This window comes from Atta cephalotes, assembly GCF_000143395.1.
Source record: "Atta cephalotes unplaced genomic scaffold scaffold00012, whole genome shotgun sequence".
NCBI lineage: Eukaryota > Metazoa > Arthropoda > Insecta > Hymenoptera > Formicidae > Atta > Atta cephalotes.
In genome coordinates, this window is record NW_012130076.1 from 3,126,934 (window position 1) to 3,147,437 (window position 20,504).

Consider the following 20,504-nt stretch of genomic DNA (forward strand, 5'->3'; position numbering starts at 1 on the left):
TCTACGACGGTACGTACTAGTAGTACTACGTAGAGTACGTAGTAGACGTACGTCTCTACTATGTAAGTAAACGTAAGTACGTACCTCCCTCCTCTCTCTCTCTCTCTCTCTCTCTCTCTCTCTCTCTCTCTCCTTAGTACTCAATTTTCCAGAAATACGATGAAAACATCGTTCGTCTTCGTTCTTATTGATTCGCTGCCAATCGTATCATTCTAATGTGTAGACACGTGAGATGTATGAGAACTCAAAGGTAAAAGTAAAAAATTTCTACCGAATTCGTCGTGATAAAATGTAATCGATAAAAGAGCGGAGCACAGGAATTATAAAAAAAAGAATTATAAAAAAAAAAGAGAAACACTCGATTGACACGGGACATTTATTTGAAACCACGTTGAAATTATTAATGACATTTGGTTTAAAAAATGTAAGAGCAATACGCGATAAGTGGATGGAGATGCATGGCTTCCAATTTTATGAATTGCGTCGTATCCGAGAGAGCCAATCGTATCGACAAATGAAACGCATGGTTATCGACCATCAAGATTAAATGGTTTGGAGTGATTCACGAGTGATAGGGGAATTTGCGGATGTCGGAGAATTGATTCGAGAGCGGTTGTTATGAATCTAAGAATAAAAGCGTACGTTTTGGAAATATGTAATGTCATGAACTATATTAATTACAACACAATCTCATCAGCTAAGTCTATCTATTGATTTCTATAACATTTGTTACAGCATTTGTTTCTTATAACATTTGTTATATCAGAGCTAAGATTTTAGCTTATCTATTAATTTTAAACTTATAACATTTGTTTTTATAACGGAATTCAGAAAACAGTATGAGTACAGTTGAATAAACAGTATACGTATGCATAAAAATTTATTGCAAAAATAAATTTGTTAATTCCATATTTTTTAGTTTATACAATAAGATATTAATTATAATAAAATTCTATCAGCTAAGATTAATCTATCAATTAATTTTAAACTTATAACATTTATCTTTATAAAGAGATTTAGAAAACTTGCATAAGCAGTGCAGTTATAAAAATTTATTGCACATTTATTACACAAAATAAATTTGTTAACTGTATATTTTTTTAGTATCTAAAAACATACAGTATTAAATAGTACATACTGTATCGAATAGTACTTATACAATAAGATCAGACTTACTCAATGATTTTCAAGCAAAATGAAGAAAAATGTGTATATTCAAAAACCGCTTATTTTCAATTGAAAAACAGAAGTATAGTTTTAAATAAAAATAATAATAAGAAATAATATAAGTATACGGATAATACCGTAATTGCAAATTAATGCGTGTTTACTTATAAATTATTAGTACGTCAACAGTAAGAAAATAACACTCGAGAAACTTGAATAATTATTGAACCGCCCACGCCTGCGGTATAAATCGCGTTGAAATAGGCTCTCATGACAGTGAAGGTAACACCTGATATTTTGCCACCGACTACTCATTCAAGCGCCTTGTAAATTTATCTACCGCCCTCTTAAGTGCACGTTATATAAATAAACACTCCTAGACACACGACTTTATTATCTCTCCCGCGATAGTCCTTTGGATTAAAACTTCATTACTTCATGATCTACTTGGAGAATGAGCCTATTGAAAAATTAATGACATAGTAGACATGAGAACAATATTTCCAGAATGATATATCTGATTATTATAAATTCCTACGACGGAAATGTAGAAACTTCATCACATTATTATTTGAAAAACATAATGTTATAAATTTGACGTGTGCAATGACTTCTCTGTGCATTTATAAATATTTTATAAATGTTATTTTGTATTATTTTAATAAATATAGTTTTATATTAGAACAAAATTTTTTGTTTAAAGAAATTTCTATTAAAATAAAATTTAACTACATACACACTTTGCATAGTTTACTACTTATGTAAACTTTGCAAGAATATGTGACAATATCGAAAAGTATTCCAATTTCAAAATATAAACTTTTGGATAATTTTATATACATGAAGGTCCATTAATCTATCACTTTCAGCCGTTCTCCCATATCCGAAAGTAGTTAATCAATAACTTTCACGTAGATTCTTCGATCGATCTCGGGAAATGATAAATAGTACTGTGAGCTTAATTAAAAATACCGTCACGTGTCGAATATCGATGACGGGCCTTCCTTCTGCCGATGGAGATCGAGAAATGCGTATACCAGCCAGAGCTCGTGTAATGGTGGCCATAACATAGATAACTGACGTCACCGGATGCCTTCCGATGACCTGCATTATCGATTTTATATCGCTGACATCCTGTCGAAGGTCGATAGTGGCAGAAATTCCATCCTGTCAATTTTTATAATGAAACGGCATTTCGGGCGAGAAGCGCAATGATGTTCGTGGAACGGCATCCCCGTGCAACCATCAATTTTCCTCTTTTCCACAATCTTGCCAGAGGGCGAAGATTAATGTCGATTTACATCGTTTTTGCGCTCGTGAATCGTACGATTCGACTGGCTATACGAAGAGTACCCATTAAGAACACTCCAATTAAAGTAGGATTTCTCGCACGGCGTGCGCAAGACTGAAGTCGAAAGTACAAGTAAATCGATAAAAGTGGTCTTGAAATTTCGATAAAATGACCCCCATTTCTGCCCTGGAAAACTAGAATTTCAAGAGGGATTTATGTATTTATCCGCTTGGGGAATAAACGTACTGAAAAATTCATGCGACAAAACTGAAAACGATATTTTGTTATCGCGCATTCCCGCGGCGGAAATGCTTAATCACATTATTATATACCTATAAATACATACCTATAAATCTGGGTGAAACGATGTCGCTGTACATGTGATATGTATAATAAACATTTGAGGAGCAAACTTTTTGCGTTTTGTCCAAAATTTGTAATTTTCAGAAACAGAAAACGAGAAAGAAAGAAATTATACACACAAGAATACTACGCACTTCACAGAAAATAATATCAATCAGGATGTAAAATACTAAACAAAATTATTTAACAACATTGCTAAAAATGTTAAACAATGTATTTTGATTGTTTCTAGTTAAAAAATATAATGCACTTCGAAATGTCTATGTTTTTTTATTAATAGCATATAAATTAACAATGAAAAAATGTTTTCTGAACATCTCAGAGTAGCTTATAACTTACACCACTTCTAACTAAAAAAATGAAATTTTGACAAAACGCATTTTGAAAGTCTGCTCCTCATTTATAAATATATTTATTAGCTAAAGATTTATATATTAGAATAATATTACTTGTCTAGAAAGATTTTTAAAATAAAATTTAATGTAATTACATTGCGTATCCATACAACATGTAACTTGCTCCAGTTACAGCATCTGAAAAAGATAAATAAAATTATCGAAAGCTGGCTATTTCTACATATTTGTCATTGCATATGTATACATTTAATCAATGCATTTCACTCAAATTCAAATACCAGTTCGAAGAAATATTCTTGGCTGCAAATGATGCAAAGAGAGAAAACGCTCTTGCAAAATTTTTAAAATAGTAAAATAAATATAATTTATAAAGCAAATATTGCGCAAGTAGAAAATTGTATGATTTTTCACAATTTTTAGTAATAAAATAAAGTTTTTTTCTACAGTTAAATAATTCGGTAGAATAAATGACAGGATTTTATTTAGATGTGCAATATGAATTCTACGCAACTGTAATCTAAAGAAAGAACATAAAAGATGAACTTACACGTTGATTCATGTTCGCTAAGGATGATTGTGTCTGTGTGTATCCGTGCGAAAACAATTCTAGAAAATAGTATATCATGCCTTGAAGAAAGCTATCAAATGCACGTGCGTGAAACAAGCTAAAAAAAAGGAAATAAAAGAGAGTGCGAAACACTTTGTTTCATTCTTATTGAGTTATAAAATCTCCGAGACAATGAAAAGCCTATACCAGTAACTTTAACGCGTAAAATATATAAAGGTGTACTTTAATAAACAACGAGATATAAACAACGAGTATCATCAATATCTCTCCCCTCTATTATATAGTATATAAAAAAGTACAAAGTGAAAATTAGAATTCAGTTGAAAGTAAATGATTATTATTTCGTAACAAATTGACTGAATGAAATGAATAAAACACCATTTAGTAGTAAAAATTTGTCACATTTTGTTATCATTTCTCAACTTAAATTTAGAATTTGAACAGTTTTCCGAATGAAGATATTTAAATTTTCTTCGAAATATATATACTCTCTCTTTGATATAAATAATATTAGGTAAATGCTAAATAATGTTAATTGTTTCATCCGTTGCAACGATACAAGATGGGCCGAATAAATTATATCTGTGATCATTCAAAATGCCGTATACAATAAAATTATAAATAATTCTATGAAAAAATGTTGAAAAATGAGTAAAATCTTAGATTATCTGCATAATATATAGATGAGATTACAGCGCAATTCCAGGAAAAAAAGCTTATCTTTTCATTAAACAATTTTTCATATAAGAACATATAAAAATAAATATAAACGATATTACATTATGTATAAAATTATATATAAAATATGAACATTTAGTATAAAGTTACATACATTTGTTCTATATATGTTCTTATACAAAAATTTTTTATCAGATTTTAAGTAAACATTCGTTAGAAACTTTTTTATATCCATATTTTATTATGAAATCTACATAATACGTATCAATATACGTTTTTGCTTTACTATAGAAGCATTCGATAAGAGACACTTTTTCTTTAATGGTTAGCACATTAAATTTTAATACTCATAAACGAGCTTGTACAAAGATTCAAATAAAATTAACAGGACCTATCTTAACTCAAGCACCTATCTTAATCAGTTAAATAACTACTGAAATTGAAAAAAGAAAATGTAATCATTTACTTTCAATTAAATGTTAATTAGATAAATATTTACAAAATTGTATACGTATTATAAATTATTATCATTCTGCAGATAATAATAATTTATAATATGTAAACACAATTTTGTAAATATTTATTTATTTCAAAGCACGCGATTTATTGTATAATAATTATTGTAATTGTAATACAAAAGATATAAAAATGTTGATGAAAAAAAATAATATTGTATTAATAGTATTAACAGTCTAATTGAAAATAATCTTATTAATTCACAATGACAATATTAATAATAACACTTTATTAAAATAAAAAAGTAGGACATATTTGTTTCATTAATTCTGTCATTCCAATAAACCCAACTAATAATTTAATAGTAATATAATATCAACGTTATAAATTATAATTTCACAGTCAACAGTATAAATGTAATAAATACATGCTATGTAACAATACATTGTTAGAGTATGAAATGATAACATCATTGTGTTATGTTACTGTTAGTTGGTGTTTACTGAAATTGAATTAACAAGATTATTTTCAATTATACTGTTGTTAGCTAAAATTCATGTCACACTAAAGATTGAAAATTGTAAATTAAAAATTAAAATTCAAGCAATTAGAACAAAACGAATTAAAAGTAACATTATCTGATTGGTCGAATTCCAATCTTTAATTCGCAATCCTCAGTCTTCAATGTGTTCTCCAATATCCACAAATTTAATGTTATTAAGGTAATTCTTCAGTAAATCAAGTTACGATAGAAATGTCTAATTTTTTTATACGATTAAATTGAAGTAAAATTGATGTGTGCAAAATTCTATGATAGGTTAATGATAAAAAAAGAGAGAAAAAAATGTTGAAAATGTAATCTTTCACATATAACTTAGCGATAGATAGAACTTGCAGAAGTTTCTTTGACTAACTGCAAACCTTACCATAGACTTTTCTTAAAAATGAGATTATAATAGTTCAAAAAAATTACGATTTTAATAATCACAAAAAAGTAATTGGTCAACGGCCATTCTGGAAAAATATTTACGTGCATATAAACTTGCATATAAATTTAACCTCGAAAAGGTTATATTATAACATAATCTCATCTTATTTTTGTTCGATGAAGATACAGCTCTTGATTTACTATCATATATTCCATACAATTTCATTAAGATATATATGTAGCTTTAATATTTTATCCAAATTATACAAATATTTGTAATTTTGGGTGGATCCTGGTGAAGCATTTCAAATTTTCGGCACTTTATTAAAGAATCACCTCAATACATCAGTTCTTTTTCATATGAAAAACAAATGAGAAGGACAATTGGCTTCGTAAAAATATCATTCATAGTTGCACAGAATTTTACTCGGACACCGAGTATCAAAACCTTTTTCGATATACAGCAGTAACTAGTCCCGATGCGACAAGAATACAAAATACGGCTATTTTCTGGAAAGCTGTTTCATGAAATTCTGAAAAGATAGAAAATATATACGGCAAACTATTACATAGAATATTTCTTCCGCGAACTCACTTGTCAGCGAGGTCATGGCAATTTGTAGCCGACTATAGTTGGTGATTGATATTGACGGCGGCTAGTTTTTCAACAAATGGCTCACATTTTTCTATACACTATGTAAACTGATTATAAAACCCGGTATTGCATTATGCAGCAATATTAGATTATAAATTAATTATTTTCTGTTCTGTAATTTTACATTAATTTTTTAAAATATTTTTGCCTTTTTTCATAAAGAAAAAATTGAGACATAACAAATATACGAATCCAGATAAAAACCCAGATAACCCTAATAAAAAGTCACACCTCTGTCGTCGCAGAAACGCGACGTGTCCTGATAATCTCGCCGTCAACTCTCGTGTAAGTTATTGATCACCGACAGTTATTGATCACGACGGTAGTTTTATGAGTCCCTCCTTAGGATAATTTCTATGCTGATGTAAGTTACTAACATACATATACTATTTTTTTCTTTAAACAAAGTAAATGTTTCCAACAAACTAATTAATTTGTTTACAAATCTGCCCATTAAAACTTTCTATTTATCTTTTCTAAAATGCATTCCGGTCATGATAGCTGCAGCGTTATAAAGACTTATTATTACATTGTAATTCTGAAACTTTTGATATCTCGCCAAGAACTATCAAGAATTATATTTATATGTTATATGTATATGTATAACATGTGTGTACACATATGTGTCTATATAAAAACATTTATAAATAGTCATAACGTTGTTATAACATTTATAGTTATAACGCTGTGTAATCAAGCATTTCAATCTCTATTTTTATCTGCAAAAGTTTTTTTTACACCTATGTCAAGGCAATAAATCATACAACTTGCTAAAACAGAAAAAGAGAATATACGCTGAATATGTAAAAAAAAATGGAATAAATTTTCTTTCCCTCAAAAGACAAATAAAGAGTAGTTAGTAAGCTTGGATAAATATTATTAACTCAATGGCTATATACGAAGTATTTTAGCTGAAGATAAGCTAAGAGTCGTGTTCAAAAGAAAGTACAAAAACTTAGCGAATCATGATTGCATTGTATTTGAATCACATATAGATATTTTCACACATGGATGGTGAGTTTAAATAAAAAAATTAAGCCCATGTAATTACATAAATAATTAATAAAACAAAAACATTAAAGATATATATTTTTTAAATAAATCACGTAAAATTTTTTAATTTATATTAAAGATCATATAAATTATATTTTATTATATTTTATTAATGAAAGAATGGAATTATGTAAATATTGTCCTATCTCGTAAAATTATAGATTTGTTTTCGAAATAGGGCATGTTTTATCTTTAAACGAATGAAGACCTCTAGCAATCGTGTGATACACGTAAATTGTTCTAAAATTATATGTAAAAAACGAGCATGAGATCGATGCGATATCATAAGCGTAAACTCAGCAAGTAAAAATGTAGTCTTTACGGTGAATAAATTTACCAGACACAAAGGAGAGAAAAAAAGAGAAAGAGAGAGAAAGGGAAAATAGAAGGAAAAACACAAAACTCCACTCTAAAAGAAGAAAATCATGGGGTAGTCAAATTTTACATCTGGCGAGTCGATTTAATCTGGTAAATGGAAAACACATTCCACAAATCGCGTTCGCTGCATTTCGATGCGCTGCAAAAATACAATTTAGTCACTAATGGTTATGATGTAATTCGATTTCGAATACCCATGCACGTTACACGTTCCTTTGACCACGTTCGAATCAGTTGTCAGTAACAATTAATGGAATGCATTATATGTATGTCGATGCGTTAATATCATATATGCATGTTTACAAACTCATGCGATATTTGAGCATATCGTTTAATTAACTACATTTATAATATCCAGGCTATAGTTATGTGTTAAATATATATGAATATGTATTATAACGAATTATATAACTGCAAAACAATAACTATAATTGTTTGGAAACAGTTTCATTTGAAAGTAAATAAATGCAAACATAGAAAAAAAGTCGTTATTATTTATAGCGAGATATCACTTATATTTGCTATAATAATATTTGTAAATTGTCATTTTTTTAATTGTTTGCAAAAAAGAGTAAAAATATAAAGGAAAAGGAAAAGAATATATTTTTAAAAAACTTTTATTTCTATATAATCAGTTATTATACCAAAATTGCATTTTAAAATTAATATAAAATTTAATATTAAAATTTTTATAATTCAAAATATTAAAATTTATTTTTTGGAAAGCTTTGTTTTTTAATTGTGCCGTTATTGCATAAATGATATAATCGTAAAATTATAAAATAAAATATAATAAGTGTCTACAAAAGTCTATGTTTTCCTAATAGCGTGCAGTATTACGCTAGTCATTATTGTGACGTTAGCTCTTCATTAAATGAAAAAGGCGCAAACAATAAAGGTAACAGATAGAAAAGATATATAATCTTACTTATCTGAATAATTTGAGAAATTTGAACGAAACATGAATCGTCGATTTAATGTGCTAATTCTGCAAAGTCCGATATGTGCCGCTCCTAAGAGATATTTATATCCTTATTGCCCCCATTTTATCACAATCGGGTGATTATTTTCTCAATAGCGCAACGTATCGATGCTTGTATATTAGAGAAAAACATTGTCGCAAAGAGATGCTACGTATTAAACATTTTTTTAAAATAACATGTTCTACCGATACCATAAACTTTCGTGCAATATGTTTTTGGCTTTTTCTCTTTCAGCCGATATTTATACAAATCCCTAGAGTGATCGTAATTTACGGCGCGTTTTCATCGGGAATCTCTTGAGCAATGATCGGACCAACCGACTTCCTCTTAGATAGACCACTGACATTCAACTGCGGCACGAAGCAATGTTCCTCGTGATAATGGTACACATTGATCGCTCCAAATTGTCGAACATCGAGATGAATACCCTATCCTGTCGATCGCTTGTGATATAGATATGAAGCAGAAAAGTGCAGAAATTTTGTTACCAAACTCATCTATTCTAATGTCTTTATACTCTTCGCTTGTTTCCATTGACATCGTGCAATCCCGTTTTAGCACTTTATCATAAACTACATAATTGAAGGGACATTTCAGAGAGGGTAAAATAAAATTACATAAATAATTATCGGTTATCGATGTTATTAAATCGTTTTAATATAACGTTTAAGCAATTATGTTAAGAGTAACATATTATTGATCAGTTATCAGTTCAGATGCATTGAAGCATTTCGAAGGATATAACATTTAAGTGGCTACGTTAAAAATAATTGATCCACAGAGGAGAATTGGTCCATAGTAATATAAAACAGCGTGGAATAGCAGTATAATATAGAAGTATATAAAAGTAACAGGATCTTCAAATACCTCTTCTTATTCCGCGAAAGAAAGATATGCTATTAACTTGGAAGATGTTAGCCGCTTTAATTTCGTAGTGTATCACTTTCTGACATCCAGATTGTGTGTCTACTATTTAGATGTTGTATAAATTATTGCAATAATCAAGATGACTTAGTTTTTATTTTGTTTCTTTGGCAGAATGTTGTTATAAACATGTGTTTAAGAAAGTTTAATAAAAATTTTCAAAAAACTTGCTCACGATTCGCCAATCGCAGAAAATCTATAAGAAAATATTTTGACAATGTAATAACTATATCTAGATGTACAATAATTATTTATTGTAAACTTATTATAATTACAATAATGTCACTGGAACTTTTGCAATAAACGTTGACCTGACGTGAATACTTAACAGGTTATCTCAAGAGATATAAGATAATGACATCACGATCTTTATTATGGAAGAGATAAGAATAAAATTCTGAGATTCAATATATAAGATAATTTAAATATTAAATAATATAAAATTGACATGATCTACTCAACGAACAGTTTTTCCATATAATTACATTTTTTTTTATATAACACAAATTTTCTTTTCAATATTTAACTGAATTAGATTATCGTTAATATTTTACTAAATTAGATTATCGTTAAATTTATCTGTCGCTTTGATATATTTTAATAAATTTGCAAATTACAATTTGCACTTCGCGCATGCAATACATGTCCTATTAATCTAATTACAAATGTGTTTGATGTTCAATAAATTCCTGAAATAAACGCGAGGATGCTTATTGCTCGGTTTTCATCTGTCAGCTACATATGCCACTATTGCGGCCAAATTACATAAGTTAATAATGAATAATGAATAATGAATAATGAGATATACGTTAAATTTCTTGAAATTTTTCCCAGAAAAATATACATGCAAATTAGCAGACTAACTACAAGGCAAGTCAACCAGGTGAGGTAGGTAAACAAGCAGAGCAAGCGAGGCAAGCAGGTCAGGCAGGTATGTAGGTTTTCTTCTTTATAACCTGCGAGCAGAGAGGACAGAAAGCGTGATAGTTTGAGAGGGAGGCTGGAAAACACGCGCAGGCGTCTCTGGTGCCCTCCATCGTGGCGCCTCCACCCTCCGCGCACCCCTAACGCCGTCGACTCACCCTCGCTCGGGTACCTTCCTCATCGCTCTCCTCTCCTCTCCACCGCCTCGGAGCGTTGCTCGTTGCGCCTCGGTCAATCCGCGAGCAGTATGGCGCTACGCGCTCTGGCATGGTAACGTACGTAGCCGTCACGTCGTTCACCGTGTATCCGTGTACCCGTTGAATGACGATCCACCACATCCCTGACAGGGTAAATCCGCGCGCGAATTACGGTTGTCAATCTCGCGCAACTAGGTCGCTTTTTTGGCATCCCTAGGAAGTGGGATCGCAAACAAAGGGTAAGGAAGACCACATAGTGAAAAAGACTCTGCAAAATCACGACAAAGAGAAAATGATATAAATTTTGGCGAAGTAAATTTTAAAAGGTGACGCTAGTTAATATGCAACCGCGTGCATCGCATCCGGCCCGACGCTGGCCGTAGACAACGCCGGATAAACGTGCTCCAGTAGCGCGTTGCGACGACGAGTGGCTTCCCTCCACAACGTGTGGTAAATGATCAGGCGATCGAGGATGACAGGCTCCTCGACAGCTATCATCAATATCGGTATTAGCAACGCCGACGATACGGCGACGATCGGGAAGACAACGATGAAGGCGATGTTAATTACGATTTTTCGGATCGGTCTCACGTGTTTGCGTGCCGCTTAGAACATCGATATGACATTTAGGTCTCGAACAGTCTCGTAAAAACTATCAGGTTTATAGAAAATTTACTGGAGAGTACAGTGAGAGAGGACACGGAAGGGCATACAGCTTCAAGCAGCCAGCTGATCGTCGATAAATACGACGAGCGCGCGACATGTCCCTCATAAATTAACACTGCGTGTTCACATCTCACGTTGGTAATCTGTGGGTGATCATCCCTTGGACTACAATAGAGCGACAAATTTGCAAGATGGCATGTCCATTCTCTAGCAGACGCTTCAAACTAACCCACAGAGATGATAGCAGCAGGGAAGGGGACCATCGCAGGATTGTGAGAATCAGACAGGATGAACGGGACATTGATGTCCTGCGACAATCATCGGTTCAAATAACATCGTCGCTTTTAGGAGAAGATGGTGACGACCTTGAAAACACACAGACACTTAATCTGAAGCACTTAAGAGCCGCGGTGACCCTCTTGACTAACCCTTCGGTATTAAATAAACGATGATTTTATTCCTTCAGCTTTCGCTATTGTCGCATACACTATCCTTACATCGTCTCTTATCGCAGCGTGCTTTACCACTGTTTAGCATGCACTTCTTTAGCGTCTTAATATCTCATTGACGTGGTAGTAAAAGATACGAATAGATGTTGCATGCCTTGTTCCAAGCTTTTAGATGAAAGTGGAGACCTGAAGAAATACCGCGTAAGAAATAATTTTAACGCGCGAAGGATCAGCCGGCTCTTGTACGGCTTTTCTCTCGATGAATTCAAAGTCGGATTAGTGCAGGCGGTAACACGCAATTGGTTCAGTTCGCCCGAGGTTTTATTCTACTTTGTCGTCTATGTACACTCACCTCTGTTTGTGAATTTCCTTCTTTACTCTTGTCAGCTTTAAAACCGGTATACTGCGAATTTGAAGTACTGAATTCCATTTTCAAAAGACAATAATGATTATGATAAACGAAACGCCAAGTTAGAGTCGTTTTAATGTGCAATAATCTGCGCGTCGAATGCTCGAATTTATATTTATTATATCGATCTAAATATCGGCACAGATAAATTGACGTTTGTCTTAAAATTTAATTGGCTGCGTTTTAAAGAACGCGGGATAAATTATATAAATTATCATAAATAATTTACTTTAATATTTTGCGTTGTTTAATAGACCGCAGTAAAATTAATTTCGTTGCCCTGCTATCGGGTCACATACATTGGTAATAACATGCGTTTTTGTTTAATTATTATTCATAATACACAAACTCCCACATTCTCTTCTAGTTATATAGAAACCGCTATCAAACTTTCCATACGATAAATGCACTCGCTGCTACAGAGATCACCATGGGAATCGGGACAGTTTTTCATTGAGAACTGGGTCAGAAATATGTAATAAATCCCAACGAAAAGTTTCCTGCCGTTGCTGTCAGAGAAAGCGGGAGTTTCCAAGTTCCTCCTCCGCGCGGAAGCAAACCACGTTAGCGACTCACGCGAACGGCCAATGTTTTCAAACCTTGTCTTGCGAAGGTATAGAGCTTCTTGCTAAAGCTTTTTGCATTAAACTTGGCACGGAAAGTCTTGTCTCTCTACCACTAATATGTATTTCTTTCATAATGCTTTCACGTTCCTTTTCTCATAGCTTTAGAACTTACATGATAAAAAACGCAATAAGCAACTTAAGAAGATACGAAACATATTATTGATGTTTATTACAGATACAGAGCCTTACTGCCTTCGTTAAAGTCATCTTCGATAGTCATAAATAACAATTTTTTACACAAAACAAATCGATATCAGTTGGTAAATATTTTCTCTTTACGAAGAGATAAAATTATACTTTTCCGATACTTCTTAAAGAACATATATTCGGTGAGTTAGATCACAAGTATCAACATCAAGATAATATCGGCCACTTCTGATTATTAAATTGCAACAATTCAACGAGTTTTTCCACTATTCAATTACGTTGGATCGATTCCCTTCTAGGAATCTAGTTGGCAAATGTCATTGATATTTCAGGGAGTTAATGGCAGATTAAGGAAGACGAGAACGTGGCACTTAGGGTGATAACGGCGTGTATAAATCCGAGAGGTGTTGAGCCATATAGCCCACTATCAGCATTCGATATACAATGAGTGAAGTGGAAATGAATAGTTCCTCGCAAGAATAGGCACGGAACGTGACGCGAAGCTCATATTAATGGATAAAATCGAACATGTCTCAAACAATACTTGTTGATTACGTCATTATATTATAATTTTCTAGAAACGGCTTCTTTTTGTGAAAAAAAAACGGATTCTGCGTTTTTTCCAAATTCTACTATTAAATAAATATGTTTAATTACTTTTCTTGTTTTAAATAGATAAAATCGTACTAAAAAAAATTCCTGGTTAAAAATGAACAGATCAGAAGATTTTAATCAGAATTCAGAATTATTTCAACTAGAATTCCTATAATAGGTTCAATCAGAAAAATATGATTTCTCCATTTTCAACTAAAATTCCAATTAGTATAACCAGACTTTTTTTCTAGTGCAAGAGAGCTAAAATGAACGCAATAAAAGTCTTGTGAGAAGTACTTTTTTACCTTCTTCCTTTCTTCGATTGGTATCTCTTATATAAAATATAATTGGAGAAAATCTTGTGCTAGGTTTAGAATAAATGAAATTCTGGGAACGTCGTATATTGAGTTAGCACTGCCTGGATAAATATTACTGAGATGGAAATTCGAAGGAAGAAATCAGAGGTTTCATTATTGATTGAACTTTTGTGGAAGTTCAAGCGAGACAATGGATAGTGAAGCGCGAGTTCCGTTTAATTCACGTGACGCTATATATAAAACGACGTCTTTAATATCGCTTTCTAATTGACAAGTGCGTCGGAAAATTTCCAATGACTGAAACTTTCGTCTTCAATGCAGCGCATGGCGGCACGTCTCCGTATCTCTGTGGATGGTTCAGTTATTCTATTAAATCCTTCTCTTTGAGTTCGACATAACAAGGTAACACTATAGCCCATTAAATATGGCTATTTGAAAATTATAATTGTAATTTGAAAATCCGATTGCCAATTCGCTGTAATGCAGTTACGGTTGGAGTTTCAATTTCAACGTTTGCAATTGTGCGATATTCTGGTACCACCGAAAATCAATAACGCGTACAGAATTCGTTCCTAAATGAGGCTGAAATTTTGTAATACGAAGATGGCGCGGTCAAAAGTACATTCGCTTAAAAACTATAATTTCGTTGTTCCGAGGAAATCTAATGTTTTTGTTGCACATAATTGTAAGTTCTTGGAATTGTACATTTTTCATAGATTTTTTTTTGTAAAAAATCGACAAACCACGTATTTCGAAATGACGTAGAAACGAGTATTCGGCGCGCAGCTTCGAGCTAAAAGGGTCAAGAGCAATTAATCTAGAAGGGTGGAGAACACGAGATTGCTTTGCAACGTGTACACACAGCCGAATATTACTTCGTTCATCTCAAACACTGCCTGATATAGCAAACGGTTATTTACTAAAGCGAATGAATAAATGACCACGACGAGCAAATGTTACGAATCGCTAATCGTGCCACGGAAAACATATTCTAAAGCGGACAAATGCCATAGATCCGGAGCAGAGGTCAGGAGTTATTAGCCTAGTAAAACGCAGCCTAGTGCAATATATGCGACGTCTTTCTACAAGCTTCCGTTTTAATCTTTCTAAATGAAAAGAGAGATCTTTCCAAGGACGTTTCAAGATATTTCTGGTATAATGGATGTCATTGCGAGCGATTCTACATCGAAGAACCGATATTTTATGGTAGCTTCTCACTAGCTCGACATGACGCGAACGTTAAAAAATAAAATCCATATATATCCTATATACGAACTATTATGTCGGTACGAGGGGAATTAATACAGCGTGTAAAAAAGTAGGTGTATCGAATAATTACGTATCTATGTGCGTGCGTGCGTGCGTGCGTGCGTGCGTGCGTGTGTGTATGTGTGTGTGTGTGTGTGTATGTGTGTGTAGAGAGAAAAGGTGCTGTAAAATCGGATTTTACGAGCACAATATCTGCGCGCAACGCAGCGCGTTGGTGAAAAAAGCGGATTGCAAATTCCAAATGCAATTAATCTAACGAGCGAGATATCAAGATATTGTCTCTGCAGTTGCTTTTCAACTATCCGCGCGGCCAATTATTCTTTTTTCTTTTTTCCAACGTTATAGAAGAGCGTTGTCAGATAAGCAAAAATGTGGTGCCGTTCAATGAAGAAATCAACGAAAAAGAGGTACTTCGCCGGAGAAGTACAGTACAATCACTATTTCCCCACTTGGAGCATTGAAATTTTTGCACTGAAATGTTGAGAAATTCCTTTGTGCATCTAAAAGAGCTCCTCGTAAACGAGCATTAAATAGATTATCCTGCCTAATCCCGTGAGCAGCGGTATTAAACGAGCCATTTCTAACGGTGGCTTTTTAAATGCCAGCTGTGTCGTGAGAAATGCCCGTTTGCAGTCCGCGAGAAACTTCAGTAGCACGTAACTCACTTATCGTGCTTGACCCAATAATGGTGTACCTCGATCGTCAGTTCGGCGTTAGAAGCACTATGATGTAGGTATCATGCGGCTTGCGTTAATCGAGAGATCCGGAGTTGATACCGGGGATTGAACGGCGTTTTACCTCACGCGGGAAATTTACTAAAATAATAACGTAATATCATCGATGCAGACATTAATTACGATTTAATAAACGTCGCGTCATTCCGGGAAATGATGAGCGAAATAGATATATTCGGATTTGATGTCCTGCGTTTTATTAAATTCCTCCCGGATGCCGGATGCGCGCGGATATTTTTAACACTACATTTCTACGTCGAATCATATCGCTCGTAACCGATGCGTGATATTAATATTTCACTGAATTTCCTTCCCTTTCCTGCAAATAGCCGTTGCTCATCTGACGCAAATATTGCGTATAAATTCGCAGTAGCACGAATGTAATTGCTACGATAACTGACGTTGTATCATAGCACTTTGGAACTTAAACACAGAGGAAAGTTCATACGCGTACCATTACCTGTCGCATATAGTGAAGTTGAAATTTAGCATGCACGTGGAAGAGGACTGAGATAAAACGCTGGAAAATTTTAATTACACGTGCAAGCATTGAGGTGCATTAGTCGGAATTATCGGCTATTACTTAATAGAGATTAATGTACAATTTTTCAATCAGTGGCTTAAGCTTCGATCTCCAGAAGATTATTAGGGGTAACGTGGCGCAATAATATATTACTGTAATCATTGCAAAGCAGGGGTATTATTATGAATTACGAAATATAATACGGTCCACTTATAAGAAATTAATATCTAATATTCGGAAGTATGACTAGATACTAATATAGAGAAGAGTAAGGAAATTGTGAGCACCTAAGGGAAAAGTTGAATAAAATCTATCATTTATCAGTTGCAGAAATTTTAAAGAAATACTTCAGTTATTTAGTTTTTAAACTATAATATTAATACTATATTTAAACTATAATGATTAACATTTATATAATTATCAATATTAATTATAATTTTAAACAAAAGCAAGACATTCGGAATTATTCGCTATACGCAGCGGCAATGACAGAAAGGTTTCGTTTCATATTTAAAATTATAATTTGTATTTATCATATTGTTTTAATAATATATGACTATTAATTATTGCGTTTTAAAGTCAAATCTTTAAATAAAGGTTCTATAATTCAAAATGATTGTCACCTTGTTAAATCTATAGTATAAAATTTAATCTAATGTGAGTCACCACTGTCAAAGTGACACGATGTAATATCAAATTAATACGATATAGTGTCAAATTTAATTAGTATAAGATAACGATATGATTGAGTGGGAGTCGCAATGGCGACTCATTAAGTTAAATTTGACAGTATAACTTATTATTAATAGTGCGGCTTTAACTTTTTTCTCAAGTAATAGCAATTACTCCACTTTCTCGCTTACATAAAAAATATCAAGAAAATATGTAATATTTATCTTAAATAGTCATCTACTCGTATGTTATAGTGTAGCAGTGAACATATATCAGATTATTGGATACGAGAAATGAGAAATGATCACTACTCTAATACTCTGAAATAATCATTTGTATTTACCCGATGTTTGTAATTCCTCTATTTTTCTCTACATTTGATATAATATACTTTTGTAATATATTTGATATAATATAAGTTTGTAAAACATAACTCATGACAACATTTCCTAAATGAATTGCAGCTTACCAGAACTTAATCATGTTCGTTGCAACACAAAATTCGCTCTTCACGAGCGATCGATACATCCCGTCGTTTCTAACGGCACTTCCAACATCGTCGGGTAATCGTAAGGGTCGTAAATGCAGTTCCGCCGTACACCACGCTATCGTCTACCACGCTATCGCAATGTTATGGAAATGCCGCGATCGATTTGATAGATTTGCATAACACGCGTGTTACCCTCCATACGTTTTTACGACAGGCCACTCGTGTGATAGATGATCCTCATTGCACGACGCTCCTCGTACGCGAACGAATGCTTCTGAGAAGCGCAGTTCTTCCAGGGACTAGCTCTTGATGCTTTCGGGGCCATTACGGCGAGAAATATGCCAGATCGATAAATGGTCGTAGATATCTTCCGTATATCTCTTTCTCTCTTGAATAATGTTAAATGAACGTAAGTGGAAATGTAAAATCAAATAAAATTTCCGGTGGTACCTTGAAAATTATACAGAAAGATGTTCTTGTAGAAAATTTAATAAAACCTCATTCTCTCTCTCTCTCATAATCAAACATATCTGTTAAATTAAGGCTTAATTTAAAATTTTGTATTTTCTCCACTAAAAAGCACGAACGTAAATATTATTGTACACCGGATGAATTTTTGAAGTAATTTATATGCCAGGCTCACATGTGTTTATCTTTATCGGAACATAAATATTGAAGCGCTACGCTGGGGAGAAATTCAACTTTTATCAAATCGTTGCAATGTCTGCCTCATACTGAAAATCCCAATAGGCAAACAGTAAATCTATCGCATTATTTTTATAGAATTTGCAGTAGTTCTATTTGCTCGCGCGCGCTTCGTGGAATGGAAACAATTCGTAGAACATTTAATGTTAGTACATTAATATATCTACATACGTATTTAACAACGTTAATATACAAAATTTGGTTCCGCAGACATCTCCAAAGAAAAGGATTCCTCTTTTCGCAAATAAAACGCTCCATTCAAAGACTGCTATTTAGTAGTACAATACAGATCCTTTATGACTGATCTTTTATATTTTATTGTAATTATTCTCGTATTAGGTAGTGTTTCATTAAACTCAGAAGCTATGTAAGTTGTATTTGTTTAACTTGATACGTACACATATACAAAAGTCAGATATTACGGTTTCATTTCTGGATGATCGCATATGATATTTCGCTTGACGTGAGGAAAACACGCGCCAAGAAGCAACAGAGAAATACTGTAATCTTGTAATATCTCTCAAAGTTAGCCAGATGGAATGCATAAGCAAAATATAATGTTCGATATCTCGTAGTATTATAATAACGCGTTATAATAACCTCGTAAAGCATTATAATAAACAATCATAATTTTATTTACCAACCTTCATCTAGAGATATATCCTTTTGATGTGTGAATTGTTCCTCTTCAGCAATTTTTTGGCATGTTGTAGAGCATAAAATTTTCATTCAAATGTTCATTATTTTACAAATGTGTGTATCCTCTGCATTGTCTGCAGTATTTCCTTCGACTCTTAAATGTGCATAAGTTCAACACATTGTATTCAAGAATTCCTTTCTTGATGAAAACGGTTGCTAAAAATATCGCGCATCAGTCGAGTTATAAAAACACGAGCTTCATAAGACTATACGATCATTTCCGCAAAATGAAAATATTCAGTGTATCTTAGTTTAACCACGTGGCATACGTTTTTACCAAGCTGTCTTCATTAAAGAAACATTAAATACGTTTTACGTCAGGGACATGCATGAGATTAATCCTTTTTCTCGTCATTCTGTTTTCTCGAGTATAGCGTCCCTTTGCGCTTTGTAGTAACAAACTAGAGTGCTTTACGAGAAGCTAGGGTTCCTCACAACAAGAGACTATCTTTCGCAAAGAAAAATGTTTAATGATATAACAAATATAAGGTATCCTGCGCTTATTTTTAGAACAGAAAAGGAAGAAAAATATCGTACTTATACTTAGAGATATGATACTTTTTTTAAATAATTGGGATTATGACCGACAAGAATGTTAAGATGTAACATTAAGATTATTTCTCTATAATAATACACAAATAAGCTTAGCTAACGGAAAATACAACTAGGTTACTCGAGCAATCTGCAGTAGCACGAACATTCAGTGTGCCCCGCCAAAAGTAATTAAACTATGCCATTCAACAGACGTCCGTATCTATTACACGGTTTAACATTTTGTAGATTACAGTAGGACAATATGGTGGATTGCTCTTCTCGGTTGGTATACTCTGCTTTAACTCGTGCAATATCCCACCGCATGAATACGCAAAAACGAAATTGTATAAAAATTTCGTATAAAAAACGTATTGCATTCGTATTGCGAATTTCAGAGAACGCTCGCGACTAATCATTGTTACCGCGAATGACACATCGATAGAAACAAGCTTTATGGTGACGGGCAACTGGTTCGACACGGAGATCCATTTCACTCGATGAATTGAATGGACGCGACAGAAACTTCGTTACTTAGTTAAATTGATGGAAATCAAGTTTTCCTCCTACTTGTGGAATTGCGTCGATACGCATCGTGACGAAAGTGCAACCATGCCCGCAACAAAATGTCCGCAGCTTCAACATTAATATGATTTTGCCAGAAGTTGCTTAAAGCGTAAATTTGTAAAGTTTCTAAACGCGAAGAAATATTTTCGTTCGAGACATATATATATATATATATATATATACAC

The 20,504-nt window shown here is 33.0% G+C and overlaps 2 protein-coding genes across 2 annotated transcripts in view; one reads left to right on the top strand and one right to left on the bottom strand.

Annotated features, from left to right (window-relative positions):
• LOC105617343 overlaps positions 1-11,062 on the bottom strand; it is a 63,582-nt gene extending 52,520 nt beyond the window's left edge. Inside the window, exon 1 of the mRNA XM_012198905.1 lies at positions 10,883-11,062. Within this exon, the coding sequence (XP_012054295.1) occupies positions 10,883-11,062 (180 nt within the window). The remainder of the gene's footprint in view (positions 1-10,882) is intronic.
• A 716-nt stretch (positions 11,063-11,778) lies between these two features.
• The window catches only part of LOC105617197 (head-specific guanylate cyclase), a 27,115-nt gene continuing 18,389 nt past the window's right edge, over positions 11,779-20,504 (top strand). The window contains exon 1 of the mRNA XM_012198762.1: positions 11,779-12,021. Within this exon, the coding sequence (XP_012054152.1) occupies positions 11,779-12,021 (243 nt within the window). The remainder of the gene's footprint in view (positions 12,022-20,504) is intronic.